Raw genomic sequence first — 23935 nt, 5'->3', positions numbered from 1 at the left:
TTGTCTTTCATCTTTTAATTATGAATACATTTATAAAAGGAGGACACTGCTTCAGATCAAACAGATGGCTAGACTAACCACTGAGAGACTCAAATGGTTGTGCATTACCATTAACCCCATCTACCTGGGTAAGCAGAGTTGGCAGGATTCTGCTTAGATTGGAACATTGTTTGTATCCGAAAGTTTGTAAATAGAAGAGCTTCTGTTTCCATTTTACAGACCAGAAAATTGAGGTCATAGTGTTAGTGAATGGGGGAGCCTGCATTTGAGTATTCCATAGTGTGTACTCTTTTGTACATCATGCTGCTTTCATATATAATAAACTAGAGGCCCAATGCACGAAATTTGTGCAGGGGGCTCATCTCTTGCAGCCCCGGCCAGCCCTTGCAGTCCTGGCCAGTCCTTGCAGCCCCTCGCAGCCTTGGCCAGTCCTCACAGCCTTGGCTGGCCCTCGTAGCTCCGGCCTTGTCCGGAAAGTTGTCTGGTTGTTCTGCTGTTTGGTCTAATTAGCATATTGGCTCTTTATTATATAGGACTAGAGGCCCGGTGCATGAAATTGGTGCACAGGAAGGGGGTGGGGGGCTGTCCCTCAGTCTGGCCTGCACCCTCTCCAATCCGGGACCCCTCAGGGGATGTCCGACTGCCTTGCAATCCAGGACCATTGGCTCCTAACCACTTGCCTGCCTGTCTGCCTGGTCGCCCCTAACCACCTCTGCCTGTCTGCCTGCCTGATTGCCCCTAACTGCTCCCCTACTGGCCTGATCCCTCCTTTTGGCCAGCTGCAGGCACCCAGGACCTGGACCAGCTTCACCCGGGCTGGCTGCAGCCGCAGGGGACCGTGGGTGACTTCACCTGGGCGGCAGCCGCAGGCGCCGGGACCATGGGGCAAGCGGCTTGTCCCTCTCCCAGGCCACAGGTGCAGATGTAGCCCCTGGGACCATGGGACGGGTGGCTTGTCCCTCTACTGGGCCGCAGCCTGGCTGGTCCCCATTCCTCTCTCCCCAGTGTTGAGTGTCTGAGCCATTATCTGTGAAGGTGTGAGGGTGTGATGATGTGAGGGTGTGACAACCATTTGCATATTAGCTCTTTTTTGTATAGGATGCCTTGTTATGGTTACTTCTTAATCAGGAAGATTTTATTTTTTCTTTATTTTTTTAAACCATGAGAATTTGCTTTAGCTTGTCTTAATTACAGTTTGCCTCTTTGCAACTGCAAGTTACTCAGATGCTTGTAGTTTTTATTTGACAATATATTTTTAGGTAATTTGAATCTGACTGATGAGTCTAGTAATAGTTGATCACTCACTATTAGTATTGCTTTATGCAGATTTGTAGCAAACTCCTTGCTTCTCAAAGTAATATAGATCTGAACATTTGAATTAGAGAAAAGAAAACAACTGTCACTATCTGTGATTAATATTTTGGCTTATTCCACCCCCCATGCATTTTTTATTAGTATAATAAGACCATTCTTTAATCATTCTGTCTCTTTCAGTAGTTATCAAAACTAATAAAAGTGTTTTTAAGCTGAAACCGGTTTGGCTCAGTGGATAGAGCGTCGGCCTGCGGACTGAAAGGTCCCGGGTTCGATTCCGGTCAACGGCATGTACCTGGGTTGCGGGCACATCCCCAGTGGGAGATGTGCAGGAGGCAGCTGATCAATGTTTCTCTCTCATCGATGTTTCTAACTTTCTATCTCTCTCCCTTCCTCTCTGTGAAAAATCAATAAAATATATTTTTTTTAAAAAAGTGTTTTTAAGTTGGTAAAGAGCTTCAGAAGAAATGGTTCATTTAATCTCAGTCAGCAGATATTTAGTAGTGATCAACACATGGGAAGTATAGAAAAAGAAGCCTGCTTGTTTTCAAGAAATAACATGCTGTGGAAATATGAATACAGATCCAATACTAGCAACCATAGGGACTACTTTTTAGAGGTGGTAGGGCTTGTTCTTCATGCCTTGCAGGATGGATAGAGTTTATGGTGGATGATGTGTGTGAAGAAAGAATGTGCTAGTTTCAAAAATTTTAGGAAGTTCAGCACGTAAAGGTGAGTTCAGAGAATTATGAGTCTTAAAAATCAGGAAGATGGTTTTAAAGTAGAAAAAGAAGTCTAAATGTACCATAGAGAACATGGAGCAAGATGACTGTGTAGGAGATTTGGAGATTGGTATGATGGCATTGGGAATGGAGTGGAAGGGTGGCTTTATGACATTTACATGAACTTGGAAGGTAGTGGTGCCTTTGCATGGCTGCTCTTTTGCCTGAATGCTTTTTAGCTGAATGGTGGTACCAGTTAGCTATAAAATGGAGTATAAAAATTAAGGACTCCATGAAATTAAAAAAGAATGACCCCAGGATGGAATTTGGCAAAAGAATGATCAAGGGGGAATGAATTCTAGTTTGAGCATGTTGAGGTTGAGGTGATAGTATAGCCAAATGGGATTGTTCAATAGGCAGCAAACATATAAGACTGGAACATAATTGGAAATGAGAGAGAATCTTAGGTCAGGAAATGATTATCATCCTTCACCTTCCACCTCATTCTCTGCCACCTTAAGTGGAGTAGTATTTATTTTGACCCCCAAACTCCTAGCTTAGATCTGGAGCCTTGTTCATTTCACTGTGATATTCTTCCCTCCTGGGTTTCATGTCCGTGCTGTGCCCTTGCTACTCCCCTCCCTCCACCCCCAACGCCAAAGAAGAATATAGTCAGAAGTATGTGTGATCTTCTGGTTGTACTGAAATTAGTCTTTAGTTTGTGCTGCTTTCTCTGCAGTAATATGATTGACCTCTTAGGAACCTGCTCTGGTTCCTGGCCTGCATTTATACCACTGCTTTAGGTCATGGTTGTTTTCATAGGTCTAACCTCAGACTATCTTCTGGAGCTCCCTGTTAAATGCTCTTCACGCTATTGGTTTTCTCCATGGACCAAACATTGGTGCAGTTGTATTTCTAGACCATCTTTATTTTTCTCTTTGGATTGATTTCACTGTTATTCCTCCAGTTTTGAAGGCATTCAAATCATGTAACTTGGTTGCCAGAAATGTAATAAAATCTTTGTTTATAGTAGTAGATATAAGAACCCCCATATATTTGTCTGGACTTAGATTCTGATTAGTGTATCTCTCTGGGACTCACTTCTCAAAGGAGGATAACACCTAACTTAAATGATAGTTGTAAAGATAGTGCAGTGTTTACAAAATACCTAGCACATAGCCTGATACCAGTAAATAATTAATAAATGGGACTTATATATTTAAATAACTGGAGGACCGTCTTTTGGAAGGGGAAATACATGTGTATGTAATGAAGAACTATGATTAACTGGTAGACTGAGAGGCAGATTTCACTTGAATAAGGAAGGACTTTCTATCAGTGGGAACTGTCAAAAGTGGAGCATTATAAGGTTCTGTTCTCATCACTGCAAGCATTCAGGCAGAGGTTGATTGCCTTCTGTGTGAGAAGTTGTAGAAGGAATTTCTTGTGCTAGGTGGGAAGTTGGAATTGATTAACTCCAAGTTCTGTTTCTACTCTAGAATTCTGTACTTTTAGGTGTAATCTAAGCTTTCTTGCTCATTGTTTTTAGCCGGTATACAGGCTTTCAACCCCCCTAGCAGTTATGGCTTTAGAGATGAGCACTATTTTGTAACTTTCTTAATGTAATATGATTGGCCTCTTCATATTGGGCAACACTTATTCATAGATTGGCTTGTGTACTTTGACCATTTTTCAAAACCGGATTTAGGAAGCTTGAAATAAAACATAAGACCAAAACTAATGATCAGAAAGATAAGAACCAATAAGCAAAAGGGGAAAAGAAAGAGAACAATTATCTATACCCTTTAGCCGAAGAAAACTTGAGCACAATACTTAGCTCTGAGTTTTCTAGCAGCGAAGGGTAGTAAGGGAACCTGATAGTTTACATAGATCTCATTGCCTGTTACTGAGAATTCATGAGGAGGCTGCCATCTTCTTTAATTAGTAATATGGAACTCCAAACAGGAAGGTTGCAATGCAGGAAGAATCTCCAAGTGGTAAGGGTTCCTGGACCTGGCTGCCCTGATTCTTATTTTCTTAGGCTTCGTCTTTAACATGTATTTGAGGGTTCAATGGCTGCTGTCATTTCTCTTCTCCACTCTAAGGCTCTGATCCAAGTATGAACACACTAGTCTTAACCTAATGCCAACAGAACAGCTGATGTAAAGCTGGAACATTTAAATCAAGCTTTGCTAAAAGCTAGAGGGGATAATGAATAGAGAGCAACATGAAACTGCATGAAACTGATCAACCTGGTTTACAAAGACATTTTCCTCATGTCCTTATCTTTTGGCCTGTCTCCATTTGGCAGACATCATCTGGGTACTTCAACCAAAGGTGAACAGAGCCAGACGTATACCTTTCAGCAAACAGGCACAGTACAGCAAGGTCCAGAGGGTGTCTTTGCTTGGGTTTCTTATTTGAAGAGCTGCCTCCTATGTGGGTAATGGATGTTGGGAATGATGACTTCCTTTACTCAGAAAGAGTGGTCCTACATATGTAGTTTCCTTAGTAACCCCAATATTTAAATAAAAGATACCCACATGTGTCACCGTGAAGGACACTCTTTGGTAGGTATAGGCTGATTTCATTGGGAAAATCAGGTTTCTCCCTGCTCTTAAGCAGAATCTATTGTAGAAGTCTTTGTATAAGGGGCATTGGGAAATAAAGTGAAGAATTTGATTTATCACTCTCCATGACTTGTGTGGATTCATTTTCTTTTCTTATTCTGCAGTTACTGAGCTACTTTAGGCCTGTTCCTGTGTATCCTTGTTCTAACCAACAGGGCTGAACCTCCTCATTTAAAAAAAAATTTTTTTTTAATTGATTTCAGAGAAGAGGGGGGAGGGAGTGAGGAAGGGGGGGAGAGAGAGAGAGAGAAAGAGAGAGAGAAAAACATGTACCCTCCTGGTGATCAAGCCCGCAGTTGGCATGTGCTCTTGTGCCCTGACCGGGAAACGAAAGAGGGTCGACACTCAACCACTGAGCCATGCTGGCTGGGCTGAACGTCCTTATTTTTGTTCACTTGCTTCAGGCTGAACCATTCCATCTAGATTTCCTAGGTGTGAACCTCACTGATTACATAATAGTGTATATTTATAGTTCTAGGACACCTTGTGCAGGCATCCTGTTACATCTACAATATAAGATGTTTAAATATGCAATGAAATACAAATAGCTCCCATGGAAAAAAGCAAAAACAAATAAATGGCTTTTTCTACTGGAAGTGAAGTCTTATACACATATTCGGGAGCACTGAACATGGAGGAGAGAGTTAAACCTGAGGAGGAATATAGAGATAGAAAAGCAGTAACTGGCTTTTCAATCTGTACAAACACACACAATATATGTATGGAGGGTTGTTTTGTTTTTTTTGCTTGATGTATTCATTTCCAAATTGAACCATAATGTGCTCTAATTGAGTCTCTTTGTTTAGCACATGGCTGTTGATTTGAGTGCTTTCTCCAGTTGAAAACTGACATTTTTAATTTTGTTATTTAATCTCCAACCGATTTAAATAAAAACATCAAGATTGTGTATTGTAGATTTCCTTAAACAATAATTATATGTAATTATTTTACCAAAATAAACAAGTTAACGTAGTTTTAGCTCTTTTATCTCATTTCCCATTTGGAAAAAATTACAAACCAGAGGCCAGAGTTTGCTCATGTTTCTCAATGAGGAAAGATAATTCTGCGTGCTAGTTCCACCAAAGCAGTGTAAAATTGATACTAGTGAAGAGTACTGAGAATATAGAAAGGAGCATGGAGAGTGGCTACATGCTACTAAAAACAGTTGATAGTTTTCATGAATATGGTATCTCAAAAATGTTAAGGGACCTGTAAAGATTAAATATGATGTGCACATAAAACTGACATACACCTGGCACATAGAAAACATGAAGTAAAAGACAGTTGTTATGAAGAGATAGTTTTTCATAGAATTCATCTGACTTTTTTTTACAGGTGAGGAAATTGGGGCTCAGAAGTCATGTGGCATTTCAGGATAATAGTTCAGCTAATGACTGAACAGGAATCTGTCTGGCTTCCTCCTCACTTTAGAACTTAATTTAGCATCCCTTTTCTGACTCAGACTTCTTTTAGGGAAAATGATTTTTTTGAAAATTGCCTAAATTTATGGAAGAATACTGTCAAGTCAGGCCACCTAACGGATGGAAGCATAGATGGATAAATGACACTGTTGTAGCAAAATAGTAACTATTGTAGAATGTAGGTGATAGGTATATAGGTGTTCACAGTTCTGTGATTTTTTCTGAATGTTTGAAGTGTTCATAATAAAATGTTGGGGTTGGGGGGCAATTTAAAAAAATCTCCTTACCCCAGAGTGTTTATTTTACTGATCTAAACATAGACAAACCAGCAGTACTTGCTACAGCCAAAGGAAGTAAAGCAACCCTGGAGCCAGAGCCTTTGGGAGTGCACATTTTAGGGCCTTTCCTTGACATTCTTGAGGGAGTAAGAACCACAGATCTACCTTGACTTCTTCTTGTCCCTTTCTTTCTTTTTCTCTCGCCTTTAAAAAAGTAAATTACAAATGATAGTTGTGCATTGCAGATTTGAAATTCCCTAACCCACCAACAAACAAGCCAATTAGCACTGTAGATCCTGTTCCCATGAACAAATGCTCTAATTTATTTTTATTTTTGTTGTTTTGCTTTCTATTTTCCTGTGGTAAATTTTAATTTTGTTCTCTTCCTATTTTTTTTTTTTTTTTATTATTAAAAAAAAATCTTTGCCCTAGCTGGTTTGGCTCAGTGGATAGAGCGTCGGCCTGCAGACTGAAGGGTCCTGGGTTCAATTCCGGTCAAGGGCATGTACCTTGGTTGCGGGCACATCACCAGTGGGAGATGTGCAGGAGGCAGCTGATCAATGTTTCTCTCTCATCGATGTTTCTAACTCTACCCCTCTCCCTTCCTCTCTAAAAAATCAATAAAACATATTTTTAAAAAAATCTTTATTGTTGAAAATATTACATCTGTCCCCCCTTTTCCCTCTTCTTATTTTTAATGCATTTCTAAGCTTGAATTTTCCTGTTCTCACAGTCTTTCTCCCTAAGATCACAATTGTTTCTTCCACCAAATTCTTTATTTTTTTATTGATTTCATAGAGGAAGGGAGAGGGAGATAAAAACATCAATGATAAGAAAGGATCATTGATTGGCTGCCTCCTGCACGACACCCATTAGGGATAGAGCCTACAATCCAGGCATGTGCCCTTGACCAGAATCGAACCCAGGACCTTTCAGTCCACAGGTCGACTCTCTATGCACAGAGCCAAGCCGGCTAGGGCCATGGTCGGCAAACCGCGGCTTGTGAGCCACATGCGGCTCTTTGGCCCCTTCAGTGTGGCTCTTCCACAAATACAATGTGCAGGCACGCACGTACAGTGCGATTGAAACTTCGTGGCCCATGCGCAGAAGTCGGTATTTTGTGGAAGAGCCACACTGAAGGGGCCAAAGAGCCGCATGTGGCTCGCAGTTTGCCGAGCCGCAGTTTGCCGACCACTGGGCTAGGGCAAATTCTTTTTTCTTTTCTTTCTTTTTTTTTTTTAAGGCGATATAGGTATTCTTTTAGCTAGGGCCTTTCCACTCTTTCTCATTTGTCATTTAAGTTTTGTCAAATCCAGCCTTCCCTTGCCTTATGGTGGGAGAAGGGGAAGGAGGGAAGAGTTTTAATAAATTGGCTTTTAGGAGTCAAGTAGAAACCTTAGGGGATACTCTTTAAGGACCACCAGACTCGGAATTAGCTGTGTGTTGCAAGCAGATGGTGTGCCCTGAGGAAATAGCTGCTCTCAGTGACTGGCTGTTTGCATCTAATTTAGCTTAGAGATCCTGAAACTGGGGGAAAAGCTCATGGAGCAAATGGATACAGTCACATATGAAACATTCTAAACCATAGCTAGGACCTAGTAATTATTGACTTGTGTGTGGATGCCATAATTCCATGCTGCATATACATATGCTGCATAATTCTGTGCTGTATTTTCAGTTCTCTGAAGGATAAGTAACATCAAGCCCTGGCAGGCTCTTATCTTTTAATAACCGCACCCCACTAGAGGCCTTCTTCCATAACCAGAACGCTAGCATCAATGCTACAAGCAATTTGAAACCCATATTCCTAATGCTATCTCTGTACATCTAGATTCTGAGGTTTGAAAACTTGATTAGATTGGTTACAGAGCATCCCAAGCTCTGGTTTAGTCTTAAAGGGTAAATGTTCCTTTGAAAGGAATTCAGACAACACTAGATACTTGCGTACTTATGCCCCAAGGGAGGCCATGGATTCAATGGTTAGAAATTTTATAAAATGCTATTAAAGCCCCTTTGTTTTGGTTGGGCTTTAATATCCTTGTGTAGTTTAATTCAGCTATGTTCCTCTAGGTAACTGCAACCAGAATTGAACTGCTTGCTTTGACATCTTGTTTGACAAGGAACATGAACATTTCAGACTAGGGAAGGCAAGAAAATTAAAGCTTATTTAACTGTATGTGTTGTTCACCAAGCCTCTGAGATTTCTGACAATATCTACCATCCTTCTTTTGACTAAATTCAGTAATTTTTTTCTTTGTCCTACAAAGGGATGGGAATGACATAAAGCTAAACACCAAGATACTCAATTAAGAGTAGAAAGTGTAAATGCTTTTGTGGAGCAGGAAATAGCAGTGCTGAGGAATGTTTTTGAAACTTTCTCTGTGAAGGTCTTGCATGTCTTGGTAGAGTTATTCCTAGGTATTGGATTTTTTGATGCTTTTGTAAATTACATATTTTTGAATTTTTTGTTTTCTAATTGCTGGTTTAAGAAAAGCTGGTGACTTTTTTTTTTTTTATCATGAATAGGTGTTGAGTTTTGTGGGGTTTTGTTTTTGTTTTTTTTGCTTACATCAAGATGATTGTACGATCTATTTATAGTTTCCTAAACTGCCTAACTCTCTTATTCCTGAATCTGTGTACAATATTTTTGAATATCATCTTCCTGGAATGAACTCCCATTCTAATTCAGGCTTTCCTAAGCCTCATTGTAGGGTTAATCTTTGAGAGAAGTCTCCCTTTTCTGTGCTTTCTCTGCATTTTGTCTGCATTTCCCCTAATCAGTGGCATGTTTATTCTCTGCACTACATTGTGAACTCCTTGATAGTAGGAATCTCCTCCTGATCATCTCTATCCCCCTAAAGGTGTATTCTTCCTTTCTACACCGGGTACGTACAGTGTTCTTTTCTGGTAAAAGGTGTTCAGGCCTTGCTCTCTGCTTCTAAAAGTACTAACTGCATAGCCCCGTTAGCTAATTTCTTCAGCTGTGGCTCCCATAGTTCTTTTGCTGTTTGCTGGCCTAGGTGTAACTCTCCTCTTGCCCTTAATTCAAAGGCAGCTGGTGGGTGGTTACTACTTCCTTCTCTTACCACATTTTCTGTTTCATTCCCCTGCCAGAATGATCTGCCACTTTCATTTAGGTTTATTAGTAGACCTCAGTATCCATGCAACCAAGTCACATCTATAGCCACTCTGCTTTCCCACAGGGAAAGGGTTGAGACCTTTTGTCTTGTCTTACTTGGGGGAAATCACCAGAGATTATCTAATAATCCATTTTTTTCTTTTTGTGCTTTTAGAATAAGTCTAGATTATGTTGATGTAACTCATAGAGAACTTCTCGTAGAAAACTTCTGTTTCCTTGTCTATAAACTAAGGGATTAGGATCTGGTAATTATTAGGTTCCTTCCAGCATGAACATTTTATGGTTAATGAGTTATGATTCTTTATTAGTTAGGATTATTGCATATAAATGTACACACTGGATGTGTTCCAACAATTTGTTAATTTGGAACTGAAAATCTACTTCCATGTAGGTAGCTCTCATGCTACTACTGTGAAGTTTTTGGGCTAACCCTGTTCCAAAAGTCATTGCCGAAAAACTCTGCACAGGTCTCTATGAATGGGGAAAGGGAATAGTAGCTACCATTCACAGTTTCATGTGCACACTGTTTAAGTTATATCCTAGAGTTGTATGAAGGTTTGCTCTGATTCTCTGGCCAGTGCTAGGACAGGGACTGGCACATAGTAGGTGATACGTATTTGTTGAATAAGTATCCCTATCCTCTGTACCTGGTTCTCTTCCTAGGAAGCTAGTGTTACCTATTTCTTTCATATCCTCCCAGGTGATAACTTTATAATAAGTACAAGCCAATGAGTATTCATTTTCCTTTCCTCCCTCCTTCTCTTTTCTTCCCTTCTTTCCCTCCCTCCCTCCCTTCCTTAGCACAAATGTTACTATATCAAATACACTGTTCTGCATGATGTACTTTGGTTTAATACATCTCAAGGGGCTAAGTCTACATTAGTACATAGAAAACATCATTTTTTTAGTAGCTGTATGGTCTTCCATTTTGTATTGGTACATCATGTTATTTTATCAGTTCTATTGATAGATTAGATGCATAGGAAAGATTAGAAACAATCTAATATAAACCATTAGGAAATTAATAACCATGTGTGTAAAATACTTTATCCATGTACAAGTATACCTATAGGCTACATTCCTTCTGGGTCAGAGGTTATGTTCATTTGTAATTTTGAAAGTGCCAGTTCGCCCTCCCTTTATATGGAGTGAGCTAGGTCAGTGGTCGGCAAACTGCGGCTCGGCAAACCGCGGCTCGCGAGCCACATGCGGCTCTTTGGCCCCTTCAGTGTGGCTCTTCCACAAAATACCGGCTCTTCCACAAAATACTGACTTCTGCGCATGGGCCACGAAGTTTCCATCGCATTGTACATGCGCGCCCGCACGTGGTATTTTGTGGAAGAGCCACACTTGAAGGGGCCAAAAAGCCACATGTGGCTCGCGAGCCGCGGTTTGCCGACCACGGAGCTAGGTTATTCTGGACAATGGGATATTTTACATCATATGTGCTTTAGGGATGCACCTAAGTATGAATTTGGAAAGTTGAAAGGTGAGCACTGAGAGATGGAAAAAGGACTTAAAAAAATGAAGGTAGTAAAGGGTAAAAAAAAAATGTGCTTGGTTGGCCATTTTAATATATTTTTTATTGATTTTTAGAGAGAGAGAGGAAAGGAGAGGGACAGAGAGAAACATCGGTGAGAGAGAAACATCAATCAGCTGCCTCCTGCACACCCCCTTCTGGGGATCACACTGCAACCTGGGCATGCACCTGACCAGAATCATACCACGATCTCTTGGTTCCTGGGTCCATGCTCAACCACTGACCCACACCAGCCAGGGTTGCTTGGCCATTTTATAAAGGACCCTGGTGGTAGCAACAGCTAACATACTAAAGAGATATTTCTTGAATGTTTATTCAAGAAATACATACTGGCCCAGCTGGCATGGCTTAGTGGTTGAGCATCGACCTATGAACCAGGAGGTCATGGTTTGATTCCCAGTGGGGCTTATGCCTGGGTTGCAGGCTCAATCCCCAGTGTGGGGTGGGCAAGAAGCAGCTGATCGATACTTTCTCATCATTGATGTTTCTCTCTCACTCTCCCTTCCTCTCTGAAATCAATGAAAATATATTTAAAAAAGAAAGAAAGAAACAAACATACTGGATCTCCTGGCGTGCCAAGGCCTAGGGATACAGAAATGCATAAAGCATTAATCCAGTCCCCGACTGAAGTTCACAGTTTAATGGAGGAAATAGATAAACAATTAGACAATGAGGTGCTTTGCTGTAATTGTTGTGCCTTGAAGATGTTAAGTTGAATTTGTCAAAACATGAAAACATGGATGGTTTAATATTTGATGTAATTTGTAAAACAATAGAATCCTACCATTTAAAGGATAGAGTTTTAAACCAACCTTTCATTTAGTGCAAGACATCCTTACTTCATGAACTCTCACTTATTGGTCATTAAGCTTCTGCTTAAGTATCTCTAACGACAGGTAAGTCATAACCTTCTGAGGCAGCCATTTCCATTTTGTAGGGAGGAGCTGTAGTTAGGAAATGATTTTTTATGAAACAAAATTTACCACATCCTGACCTCATGGTCTGATTTAGTATATATAAGGTTAAGATAATTAACTCAGTTGCAACACCTATAAAATGAGGTGATTGTATCCACTGCTAAGAGACCTTTCAGATTAGCCTTGGTTGAGTTAATTCTTTGAATCTCTAACTCATATTTACATGGCAGATTGATATTCAAACAACAGTTACTGATTACTTATTATATTGGACATTTGTGAGATTTTGTGCCCAGTTCTCCCTCTGTTTCCCCCATCACCATGGCTACAATTAACAGTAAATACTGCTGACTTTTTAAAAAATCTGTTGTTAAACAGATTCCCCAAATCTGCTAAGCAAATCTTTATCCTGTACTTGTGCAGTTTATTTGATACTGAACCTAAATGAAGGCCTTTGTATTAATTGCCCCTATTAAACCTCATCTTGCCATTTAGGCAGCCTATTCTTAGTGTGCTTTGCTCTGAAAACAGTCAACATTCTATCAGCTAATTCATGGAGCTTAGGAGACTAGAAAATGCAGGTATTGTGGAAAAAGAAGTGATTGAGAATTTAGGAGTGTCCCCTGTTCTTCCAAGATGGAAGTTGTTGAATTAAATAATGCTTCTTAAGTGATTTAAAGGTAGCAGACGTAAATGAAATTTTTCTGGAGTAATGTCTGGATAAATCATACTTTTGTTTGAAGCCCTAAATTTGGGAGTGAAATGTTATCTAGACTACTGGAGAATTTACTTTCACATTGTATGGTGCAGGGTATTTAGACAAGCTTCCTTTGACATTGCCACTGTAGGGTAACCCCAAGGGGGTGGAGTTGAGAAGAACCCCAAGTTTTGAGGAACAAAACCCAGGGCAGTGGCTGGAGAGAGTTTTTTCCCCATCGCCATTTATCTCCCCTATACCCTCTTCCAGCTCCACCCCCCACCCCCCACCCCTGCAGTCACCACACTGTTGTCTGTGTGTCCATGAATTCTTTCTCTTTTTTTCTTTTTTGCTCCATCCCTTCATCCCCACCAACACCCAACACCACCAAAGCTGTCTGGCTGCTCTCTATCAATGAGTCTGTCTTTATTTTGCTTGTTAGTTCAGTTTGTTCATTAAATTACATATATGAGTGAAAACATATGGTACTTGTCTTTTTCTGACTGGCTTATTTTACTTAGCCTAATGTTCTCCAGGCCCATCCATATTGTCGCAAAAGGTAAATTTTTTTCCTTTTTATGGCCAAGTAATATTTCATTGGTGTAAATGTACCATAATGTTTTATCTACTCATCTACTGATGGGCACCTGGACTGCTTCCAAATCTTGACTATTGTAAATAACGCTGCAGTGAAAATAGAGGCATATAGTTTTTTGAATTAGTGTTTCCAGTTTCTTTGGATAATATGCAGCATGTTTTTTAAAAAGAAGAGGACCTATAGGGTATACTGTCCCCAGAGGGAGAAGAGAAGCGAGGACAGGCCTCCTGCAGCTGGGGCATGGTATTGGGAGCAGAGAGAAGAGGGGAAGGCAGATTACTCAGAACTGGAGTGGAGGAATAGACTAACAAATGTTGATGTTAGTACCTGAAAGGATTTGTTATAATTTCTAACTTTTGCCTTCACCTTTGCCAATAGTGGTGTGATCTGCTTTTAACTGTAGCTAACAGACTATAGCTAGGGCATTGTGCATGTTGGGCTCTTTACCTGCCTGTTGGTGCATATTTGGAAATATTCTCACTGTATAGTTAAATGTAAGTTTGTTGTAATAGGCAGGGTAAGGGAAAGAAGGGTCATCACCAGCCAAGTCAGAGTGGTAAAAAGACTGGAATTTAATCTCTGGTGAGAAAAACCTTCTTTTCCTTCCAATTAATACAATTCAATATGACAGATAATGTTTAGTTTTCACAGTAGAAAAAAAATAGCCTTAGGTGTGATTCCATTTGAAATCTGTTTCTGTATTTTAATTTCAATGATACTAAAAGCTACAAGTGCTGTTCTCATAAGTTATGTTGTGTAAGGTGGTATCAATGACTTTAAGACTTTGTAAGTTTAGGATAATCAGTCCACATACCTAAGCAAAACACTTGCCAGCAAGCATTCCGCAAATAACAGTTTTAATGAACTGTCTGCTGTCTTGAAGATGAGGTTTAACGTTGTGACATTACTGAAATCTTTATTAAATGGTTCTCTAAACCAATTAATGCTGGCGTGAGAATGGAAAAATGTTGTTTCATACAACCACATTTACTGTGAATGAACTTTTGCAAATTGTACATGGTATTGGCTGTTAGCTATTGGCTTTTGAATATATCATGCCTGTATTGCCATATGCTCTGATTTTTCACTCTTTCAATTACAATTACTATGAAACTTTTGCTCGTACAGTGTGCTGTGAGGATATTTGGCATGAAGGAGATCTTAACACAACTGAAGAAGCACCAGGGAAAGCCTACTGGCAATATTTGTTTAGATGGTAGTTACTCATGACCCAGAATGTCATTCATTTTAGATTATCTTTTAAGTAAAACATTAAAAAAATTGTACACAATTCTTAGACTCCTCTTTCTCTTGACATATTTGTGACCTCCTGTTTAGGAAACGCCGCTTTAGAAAATATTTTTCTGATCACTATCTAGGAATCTAGGATTTAAAGATAAGAAAACAAACTATAACCAAAAAAAACTTGGCCATTCTTTTTTTTTTTTTTTTTATAGTCTCACCTGGGGACATGTTTATTGATTTAATTTTTTTTTTTTTTTTTTTTTTTTTTTTTTTTTGAGAGAGAGAGAAAGAGAAACATCGATTGGCTGCCTCCCACATGCACCCGGACTAGGGTTTGAACCTGCAGCCCAGGTATGTGTCCTGACTGGGAATTGAACCCACAACCTTTTGGTGCACGGGATGAAGCTCCAACTAATTAAGCCACTCTGCCAGGGCAACTTGGCTATTCTTAATGTAATGAGAGATACTTTAACAACAGACTATAAATAGTTGGATTTGTGCTATCCTAAAGTATGCTAAGAGAGCTATGGGAACTTACTGAAAGGAGCTGCCCAGTTAGTTATCTTAAGGGTAGAGGGGGGGTTCAAAATCTTGTTTGAACAAGGTCTTAAAGCAGTGGTTCTCAACCTTCTGGCCCTTTAAATACAGTTCCTCATGTTGTTGCCCAACCATAAAATTATTTTCATTGCTACTTCATAACTGTAATGTTGTTACTGTTATGAATCGTAATGTAAATATCTGATATGCAGGATGGTCTTAGGCGACCCCTGTGAAAGGGTCGTTCGACTGCCAAAGGGGTCGAGACCCACAGGTTGAGAACCACTGGTCTTAAAGATTCAGAGGGTGGGTTTAAACTAGCAGAGAGATAGTATGTGTAAAGACCACGGTCATGAAAGACACGATTGTCATAATGGTGAGACATGTGTGGCCCTAGATAGCATTTTTAATGTGAATGGTAAATTAGAACCCAAAAGTAATTTTTAATTGTTAGACCAAATGTTGAACTGTTACTTCATGTACTCTAAGGGAGCTGTGAAGATCTTAGAACTCGGAGAGTATTCATGGCAGAAGTTTTATATATAGCAATTACCATATTATATTGTAACATTCTCCTTCACTAGTCTTTGGAACTCTTCAAGGGCTGTGACCATGAGTTATTAATCTTTGTGTACTAAGATTTTGGTAGAGTAACTGATAAAAAAGCTAATACTTAGAAAACCTTGGTTGAATGACTACTTATGGGTAAAGAGGATTCAGGAGAGAATGATGACAATCTCCTATGATGATGGTTTCAATCTTTTATGAGTGACAGACCCTTTTTAATTCTATAAAACTTCTTCTTGAAAAGACAAATAAATACATACAGCATTTGGCCTACAGTTTTGTGGGATTCATGCACTCTAAAGTCAGTCCATGGATTTCTGGTTCAGAATCCCTCCTTAGGAAATTATACTCAAGGAACCTATAACCACCACCAAACCTCACCATGAGTAATTACTGTATGTTAACAGTCTTTAAATGTCAGATTATGATAGTGTCTCTTATACCTACTAAAAAGGAAGAGATCATTAAAATAGCTGAACTATCTATGAAGAAAAACAAAATTTTTTATAATGATTAAGGTAAAACTTTTCTGATCTAGAAATAGAATAGACAAGTATGCTAATGAAGCCAGCAACCAAGAATTAGCTGCTTGAGGAGATCCTGACATTCCTGAATTTGGGTTTAGCAGGTGGGAGTATCCAAGACCACTTCCAGCTTGAAGACTTGCTAGAAGGACTCATGGGACTAAGAAAAGCTGTTATACTAATGGTTATGGTTTATTACAGTGGAAATACCCAGATTAAAATCATAAAAAGTAAAAGGCACACGGGAGAAGTCCAGGAGAAATTAGGTGCAAGCTTCCAGGTGTCCTCTCCCAGTGCAGTGGCACAGGTGCACTCCATAGCTCAGCAATGATGTGACAGCACTTGTCAACCAGGGAAGCTCTCCAGAACCTTGGTATCCAGGATTTTTATTGGGGCCCAGTCACACAGGCTTGCAGCATTCTTATTAGGGAGAATATTTCAAGGATTCAGAGTTCATTTCCTAGGAACTGACCAAGGGCTAGTCCTGAATGAAGAAGGCCTTTCTTGGAAATGTGAAGTATTGGAGCAACTCAGGCCTGCACAGCAAGTTAGCTGTTCAGAGACCTAGCTTTGTTCTGGCCTGCCTGTCTGCCTAGCCACTCTTTCTAGATAGTATATAGACTTTGGCCTCTTCATAAGTGGCCATTCGACATACACGGACTCTTCCTTTTTTCTTGCCAACAAGTAATTGGAAAGTTTGATTTGACATAAAGAAGTAAATGTGCTTTGTAGTTTTCATGAGATCATAGTGAAATGTACGTACCTATTCTGTTGTTCAGTCAATGAGTATTTATTGAATGCTGCTACATACCAGACTCAGTGCTAGATGTGGATTTACAGAAATGATTAATATGGGTCCCTGCCCTCAAGGAGCTTAGAGTTTCATAGGGGAGAGAAAAACAAAAGTAGCAATTCTGGTAAGCAGTGTGTGCTTTAGGAAACAGTTAATCATTGGAGAGCATATGGTGGAAGGTCTATTTGTGTGTGCACAGAAAGGTATTGGTGATAATTAGGGGAAGACTCCCATAAAGGGGTCACTCCTTGAGTTGAGCCATAAAGATCAAATAGATAGAAGTGAGCATGGAGCTGGTGTTTCTCTAGTCATTTCTGTAGCCAGGTTGCCTGTTTTGTTAGAGCACATATGTATTGTTACCTGTGCAGTCGCCTTGGCTTACTGAAAAAGCACCGTAATCCTGGCTAGTAGAGAAATGTCTTTCCCAGGGTTTGTACAAGAGAAAAGAGTGGTGCAATACAAATCTATTTCCATTACTCCATTACCATAAGTCCACCCAAATGGCATTTCCAACCGACATTGGAAGATTGTAGTATTTTCATACATTGCTTTTCGATAGGGGTAGTATGTGAATGCATAGTTTTGGACTAGTAAGAATAAGTATAACCAGTAAAAATTTAAATGTACTTTGTTTCAAACGGGAGGGCAAATGCTTGCCTTACCTTGATGATATTGCATGTGACAATTTCTCTATACTTGGAAGCAAAAAAGCTTTAGACAAGAACCTTGGTCCAAATTTTATCATATTTAGCTCCTACATATATGTGCTTCTCAACTCTCCTAAGAGGAATGAAGAGTTTTGTTTTTTGAAAAGTGCAAAGAAATTACTATAAGATCAGGACTGTCATATAGTGAATATGGGATAATTTCAAAATATTAACCTTGAGAATTTTTTCTAATAAAATCTTGTTCTCTTTTCCTAGCATTACAGTGTTTCTGCCACCTTTGCACAAAAGACAATTTTACTTGTGTCACAGATGGACTCTGCTTTGTCTCTGTCACAGAGACCACAGACAAAATTATACACAATAGTATGTGTATAGCTGAAATCGACCTAATTCCTCGAGACAGGCCATTTGTATGTGCACCATCTTCAAAAACTGGGTCTGTTACTACAACATACTGCTGCAATCAGGACCACTGCAATAAAATAGATCTTCCAACTGTTGGTAAGTTATTGCATAAGATGGTTTTTTTTTTCTTGATACTACAAAGGAAAGCCTTAGACTCTGACTATGATTTTAGAACTGGAAGGGATCTTAGAGATTGTCTACCCCAGCTTGTTCAGTTTAGAGGCAAGAACAAACTTGTCCACAGTGGCAGGGTTATAAGAGTAGCCAAGATCCTGATTCCTGGGTGTGTATTGTTTGAGAGGTTGATTCCATGATACTTTCTGCTCACCACAGAAGTATGTGCTCAGAATGTCTTCAGAGTGAATTTCTTCTTCCTTGTTTAGTGCTCTGTCCTTTTAAAGCAATCAATAATGGGTGGGAATTGAAAGCAGCACTAAACAGTCCAGATGCCTTCATTTTGTAATTTTACCTTGCCTTATGAAAAAATGTCCTGGAAAAGCTAGGAATTTCAAGAATAAACTCTTAGGATTAGATTAATTTAAGGTTCTGGTTTAAGATGTCAATCTAAGCACATTTAATTCTGTCCTCAAATTTCTACAGTAGTAATCAAAAGGAATATAAAAATAGGGGGACCTATATTAATGCTAGCAGAATTAATGGAAGAATACTGCCCACATGCCTACACTTGTGAGAAACTTTACAATTTACCAGTACCCGTTAGAGAAGGGCAGCAGTCCCCCACCTGGTACATGTGGTAACAGCAAAGTGTAACTAAGTCTGCAGCATGACCAGGAAGCTCCCTGTGGCCAGGCTCTGTTGTCAGACTCTTAACCTTTCTGGCTCTTTTTGTAAGCATCTGCAATTCTAATATGACAAAATGGTAATTCCAGAATTCTCCATTTCCAAAACCTTGAGAAGGACTCACTTCATTTCTAATGCTGAAAATGCATAAATTCCTTATTCCCAGGTCCTTGATACACAAAGAACAAAAAAATTACCAAATGAAAAGCTTCAGTGGTTTAAAAGGAGTGAACTAAACTGGATAAATCAGAGTAGATGTCACCCTTTGAAATAGACTTACCATGTAATAGGGAAGAACTTTCAGACAGACCAAGGTCTATTTTTCAGTTGTTCACTGTAAAATGAGGACAATAAAGATTGACAAGAAAGCAATAAAGATTGCTTTCAGATGAAAAGCTTGATTGATGAATTATTTTTTAAAATGCAGTATTGAAAATGAACAGCAGACTGGATACGATAATTTTATAGTCAAGTGTGAGACAAGCTTAAGGCAAGATGAGCTTGAGAAACTGTTACAATTCAGAGAAAAAGACAGTTGGTGAGCAAATTAAGAGATACAGAGGACAGATCTAGGTGATCCAATATGCTTAGTATAAATATTTCAGAAAAAGACATAAGAGCAGACTTTCTATGCAAAATTAATGAAAAAATACTTATTTAAATACATATAATAAAAGACATACCAATTTCAAGAATAAAGAAAAAATGTATATGCATTCAGCACAAGTGAACACGGATTGACTATAAAAGGGAAAAAGTTCAGATTTTGTGCTTTTTTTAAATACTAGAGGGCAGTGGAACATCATATAGTGACTGTTACTTAAAATTCTTTAGACAAGCCAAGATTTTTCATATATAAAGGCAAAGGCATCTTTAGATAATTAAGTATTCAGCGTATAAGGACACATATGTACTCTTCCTGAAAGAAATTATTAGAATTAGAATTCTATGTTATAAGAAATAAATCCAACTAAGGATATCAAGAATGGAGAAGATGTGCTATTAAAGAAATGGTCGCCAAAACCGGTTTGGCTCGGTGGATAGAGCATCGGCCTGCGGACTGAAGGGTCCCAGGTTCGATTCCGGTCAAGGGCATGTACCTGGGTTGCGGGCATATCCCCAGTAGGAGATGTGCAGGAGGCAGCTGATCGATGTTTCTCTCTATCGATGTTTCTAACTCTCTCTATCTCTCTCCCTTCCTCTCTGTAAAAAATCAATAAAATATATTTAAAAAAAAAAAAAAAAAAAAAAAAAAAAGAAATGGTGGTGTGCAGGGAACCAACAAGGCTCAGGATGAATGCCAAAATAATTTAACTAGAAACCTGGGGCACAAAATTCATGCACAGGGCAAGGGTTCCCTCAGCCCGGCCTGCACCCTCTTGCAATCCGGAACCGCTAGCTCCTAACCACTCGCCTGCCTGCCTAATAACCCATAACCACTCTGCCTGCCTACTTTATTGCCCCTAATCACTCGCCTGCCTGCCTCATCACCCCTAACCACTCGCCTGCCTGCCTGATAACCCCTAACCACTCTGCCTGCCTACTTTATTGCCCCTAATCACTCGCCTGCCTGCCTCATCTCCCCTAACCACCTCTGTCTGCCTGCCTTATCGTCCCTAACTGCCTCTGCCTCAGCCCCCGCCTTGTCTTCGTCCGGAAGGTCGTTAGGCTGTCCGGTCTAATTAGCATATTATGCTTTTATTATTATAGAAAACTTTCTGAAACAATGTAAAGCAATAATTATTAAAAGAGATGATAAGAAAATAAGTGCTCTTGAATTAAAAACTCAAGTGATTAAAATAGAGTAGATAGTATACACATGCAAACTTTATTATAAAAAATAAAGAATATATTTTGCCTGATATATATATATATATATACACACACACACACACACACATACATATATACACACACACATACCTACACTAAACTGAATTGTTTTGAAGTAGTGAGGCTGTATATAGATTTATTTTTATTTATTTTTTTAACTTTTGCTCATCTAGTTCTTTTATTAGTGACCCTGAGAGTAATAAATAGGGAGGTCCTAGAATACTGGTGGTAGCTAGCCTTGTTATTTATTTAGATGGCTGAAAAATGCAGGAAGAACAAGTGAATGTTGACTAAGTTGGTGATCATAAAAGGAGAACCAATGGGAGAAGGCTGAATGACTCACTTGTTCTGGTTTCCAGCCCTCTGAGCTGCTGTAATGAGGCTCTATGACTAATGGTGATAGTGGCCAACTACAGGAAATGTGGAGAATTAGGAAATTGTGGATGCCACCTATCGTATTTTTTATATTTATTTCACTTGCCCTTTTTCAGGAAAGCCATCACCTGGCCTTGGTCCCGTTGAACTGGCAGCTGTCATTGCTGGACCAGTCTGCTTCGTCTGCATCTCACTCATGTTGATGGTCTATATCTGCCATAACCGCACTGTCATTCACCATCGAGTGCCAAATGAAGAGGATCCTTCATTAGATCGCCCTTTTATTTCAGAGGGTACTACATTAAAAGATTTAATTTATGATATGACAACATCGGGGTCTGGATCAGGTAATGTAATTGTTTTTCCTAAGAAATCTTCTAAAAATTAACTGCATTATTTAATTAATTGGCTGAGCCACTTGATTTGGTTTGTTAAAACTTGGGATAGTGTGAATACTAGTCCAGCTTGAGCCTAGTAAAGGTCTTTAAGCTTGGTCTATATCTGATTATGGCTACTTTAGTGTAGACAGATTAGAACTAACTTTCACTGAAATAAGTCAGTATATCAGCTTCATGTTTGTGTAAATTTCAAAGTATTCTCACCTTCTCAGGACTCCATGAGATAGTAAGAATAAGAAGAATTATTCATATAGGTCAGACTGAGTTCAAAGATATTCAAATGATATGCCGCTACCCATTCTATTAGGATTGTTTAACAGCTTTATTTTTGTCTTTGAACAGAAACAGGCATGACAGAAAATGTGTTTCGAATTGTGAAGGTTATTTACTTTATGAATTTTTCGTCATTTTCTCACTTCAGAAAAAAAGTCTAACCACCTTGTTATAATAACTGGATGGATCCATGGCCCCTGTGATGTTTGCTTTTCTCAGTTCTGGTCATTTTTTGTGGGATTAGAAATAGACTAAGAAATTGCCCTAACCAGTTTGGCTCATTGGATAGAGCGTAGGCCTGCAGACTGAAGGACCCCAGGTTCGATTCTGGTCAAGGGCATGCCCTCCAGTTGCGGGCACATCTCCAGTAGGGGGTGTGCAAGAGGCAGCTGATCAGTGTTTCTCTCTCATCGAGGTTTCTAACTCTCTATCCCTCTCCCTTCCTCTCTGTACAAAATCAATAAAAATATATTTAAAAAAAAAAAGAAATTGCCAGAATTATTCTCAGAAGTGGAATTTGACGTAGCACTGCTTTATGTATAAACCAAAGGGGATTTATTTTTGACTTCTTGCTTTGGAAGGATACTAAGAGAGGAAGACCTCTATCCTCTGTAGTATTGTAATGTGACACTCAGGTAGGAATTAAGAGAGCTAGACTCCAGTGCACACTTTGTCACTGCTTGGCTCCCCGACCTTGGTCAAACCATGTTTCCTCTTTGGGCTTCTATTTCTTCATCAGAAATATGGAACAGATACTTGGTAATACTACTTAAAGTGGTTTGTTAGGACTTTAAATGAGATATACTATCGCCTTTGAGAGGTATAAATCAACTTCAAATAAGGGCTATATTTATGGGTAAAATGAAGATTTGAAAATATATAATGAAAATTTCACTAATTTTATCACCAAGTAACTAAAGAAATGTTAAAGCAGAAGTTGTGACTAGGGGAGAATATGACTTTGAAGCACAAAATCACATCTGCTAATAAAGTTCACATAAATGTCAAATGCCTATTTATTCTAAGGAAATTAACATATTGATGTATATGCATCAGGAAAGATGCATATATCTGTCTGTTCATTTAGAAACTGATTTCATGACCCGAAGTCTTCTTCAGTAGAATTAGGCTATATATATATATATATATATATATATATATATATATATATATATATTTAGTAAGTGAGTTCATGCTATGATTTCTAGGACACATGTAGTTTGCACTAGAGCCCACATCTCTTAGGACAGCCTTTAGGGACCCCTGAGAACTTTGTGAGGAAGGAAGCAATGAGAGGTTGAATCGAGATGGAGCAGCCTTAGTACTGAAGATGTGACAGTCTTTGGGCAGGAGTGGTAGAGGAGTGGAGATTGTTTTAGGGCTTTCCTGGGTTTTCCCATTGATTCTGAGTTATGCCAAAGAGTTACCAAAGAAGATCTGGCTTATTCTAAAAGTTATTCTGGACCAAAATATGATAAGCAAGGACCAACAGTCACAGGAAATCAGGGTGGCTACAGATCATTTGGAATTAATCCCTTGGACCTGTGCTCTTGTTGCCAACTTACACCCAGGGAAATCAAAGCAGCTCATGCCGCTTGGCATAGGCTCCAGGGGAACAAGCCTACCTAAAGGAGCAAAAGAAATTACTGTCTGGATGGCAGTTGGTTTTCCAATAAGAATACATTTATTTACCTTAAAGATATAGATATGAAGTAAAGACTTGAATTGTTATTTTTTCCATTTTATCTATAGTTATAGATCCATCAGGGATTATAGCTCTGTGATCTCTGTGAAAGCTTCACTTCTTTTATGCCTTCCCCTGCAAAAACTTGTTTACATTTTTTGCAAGTAACTGTAGTTTGGGGTAGTTAGCTGATGTTTCATGTCTGAGTTATTTCATCTTTAAAATCAAAGTAATTAGATTGTTATGAGGTTCAAATGAGACAAAAATGTTTGTGTGAAAACACGTGGGAAATGGTCACGTATATCCAAATGACAGGTGTTACTCTTATTGAGAAGATATTTGGAAGAAAAATCTGACATACAGGATCTATTTGCTGCATTGTACAAAAAAGCTTAGTTTAAGGCCTCCTTTCCCTGTCATAGTTCATTGGGTGCTAAATGGCCTGCAGATTAATCCAGACAGAAGCTATTGTCGGTTGAATGACAACAGAAAATGCCATTTCTTTCCCTTCTATTCATTATAAAGCCTTATTGCCTGCTACCTCATGCATGAGACTCATGCTTGTGAGTAAATAAA

General features: G+C 39.1%; 1 protein-coding gene across 4 annotated transcripts in view; it reads left to right on the top strand.

Annotated features, from left to right (window-relative positions):
- Positions 1 to 23935, top strand: part of TGFBR1 (transforming growth factor beta receptor 1) — a 46603-nt gene that overhangs the window by 5665 nt on the left and 17003 nt on the right. For all 4 annotated transcript variants that reach the window (XR_004971201.1, XM_036330226.1, XM_036330225.1 and 1 more), the window contains exons 2-3: positions 17846 to 18091; positions 21121 to 21351. Coding sequence is in view for 3 of the 4 variants with exons in the window: in XM_036330226.1 (XP_036186119.1) it covers positions 17846 to 18091; positions 21121 to 21351 (477 nt within the window). In the remaining variant the exon portion in view is untranslated. The remainder of the gene's footprint in view (positions 1 to 17845; positions 18092 to 21120; positions 21352 to 23935) is intronic.

This window comes from Myotis myotis, unplaced genomic scaffold, assembly GCF_014108235.1.
Source record: "Myotis myotis isolate mMyoMyo1 unplaced genomic scaffold, mMyoMyo1.p scaffold_m19_p_12, whole genome shotgun sequence".
Classification (NCBI taxonomy): domain Eukaryota; kingdom Metazoa; phylum Chordata; class Mammalia; order Chiroptera; family Vespertilionidae; genus Myotis; species Myotis myotis.
This window is presented reverse-complemented; position numbering and strand designations above follow the sequence as displayed.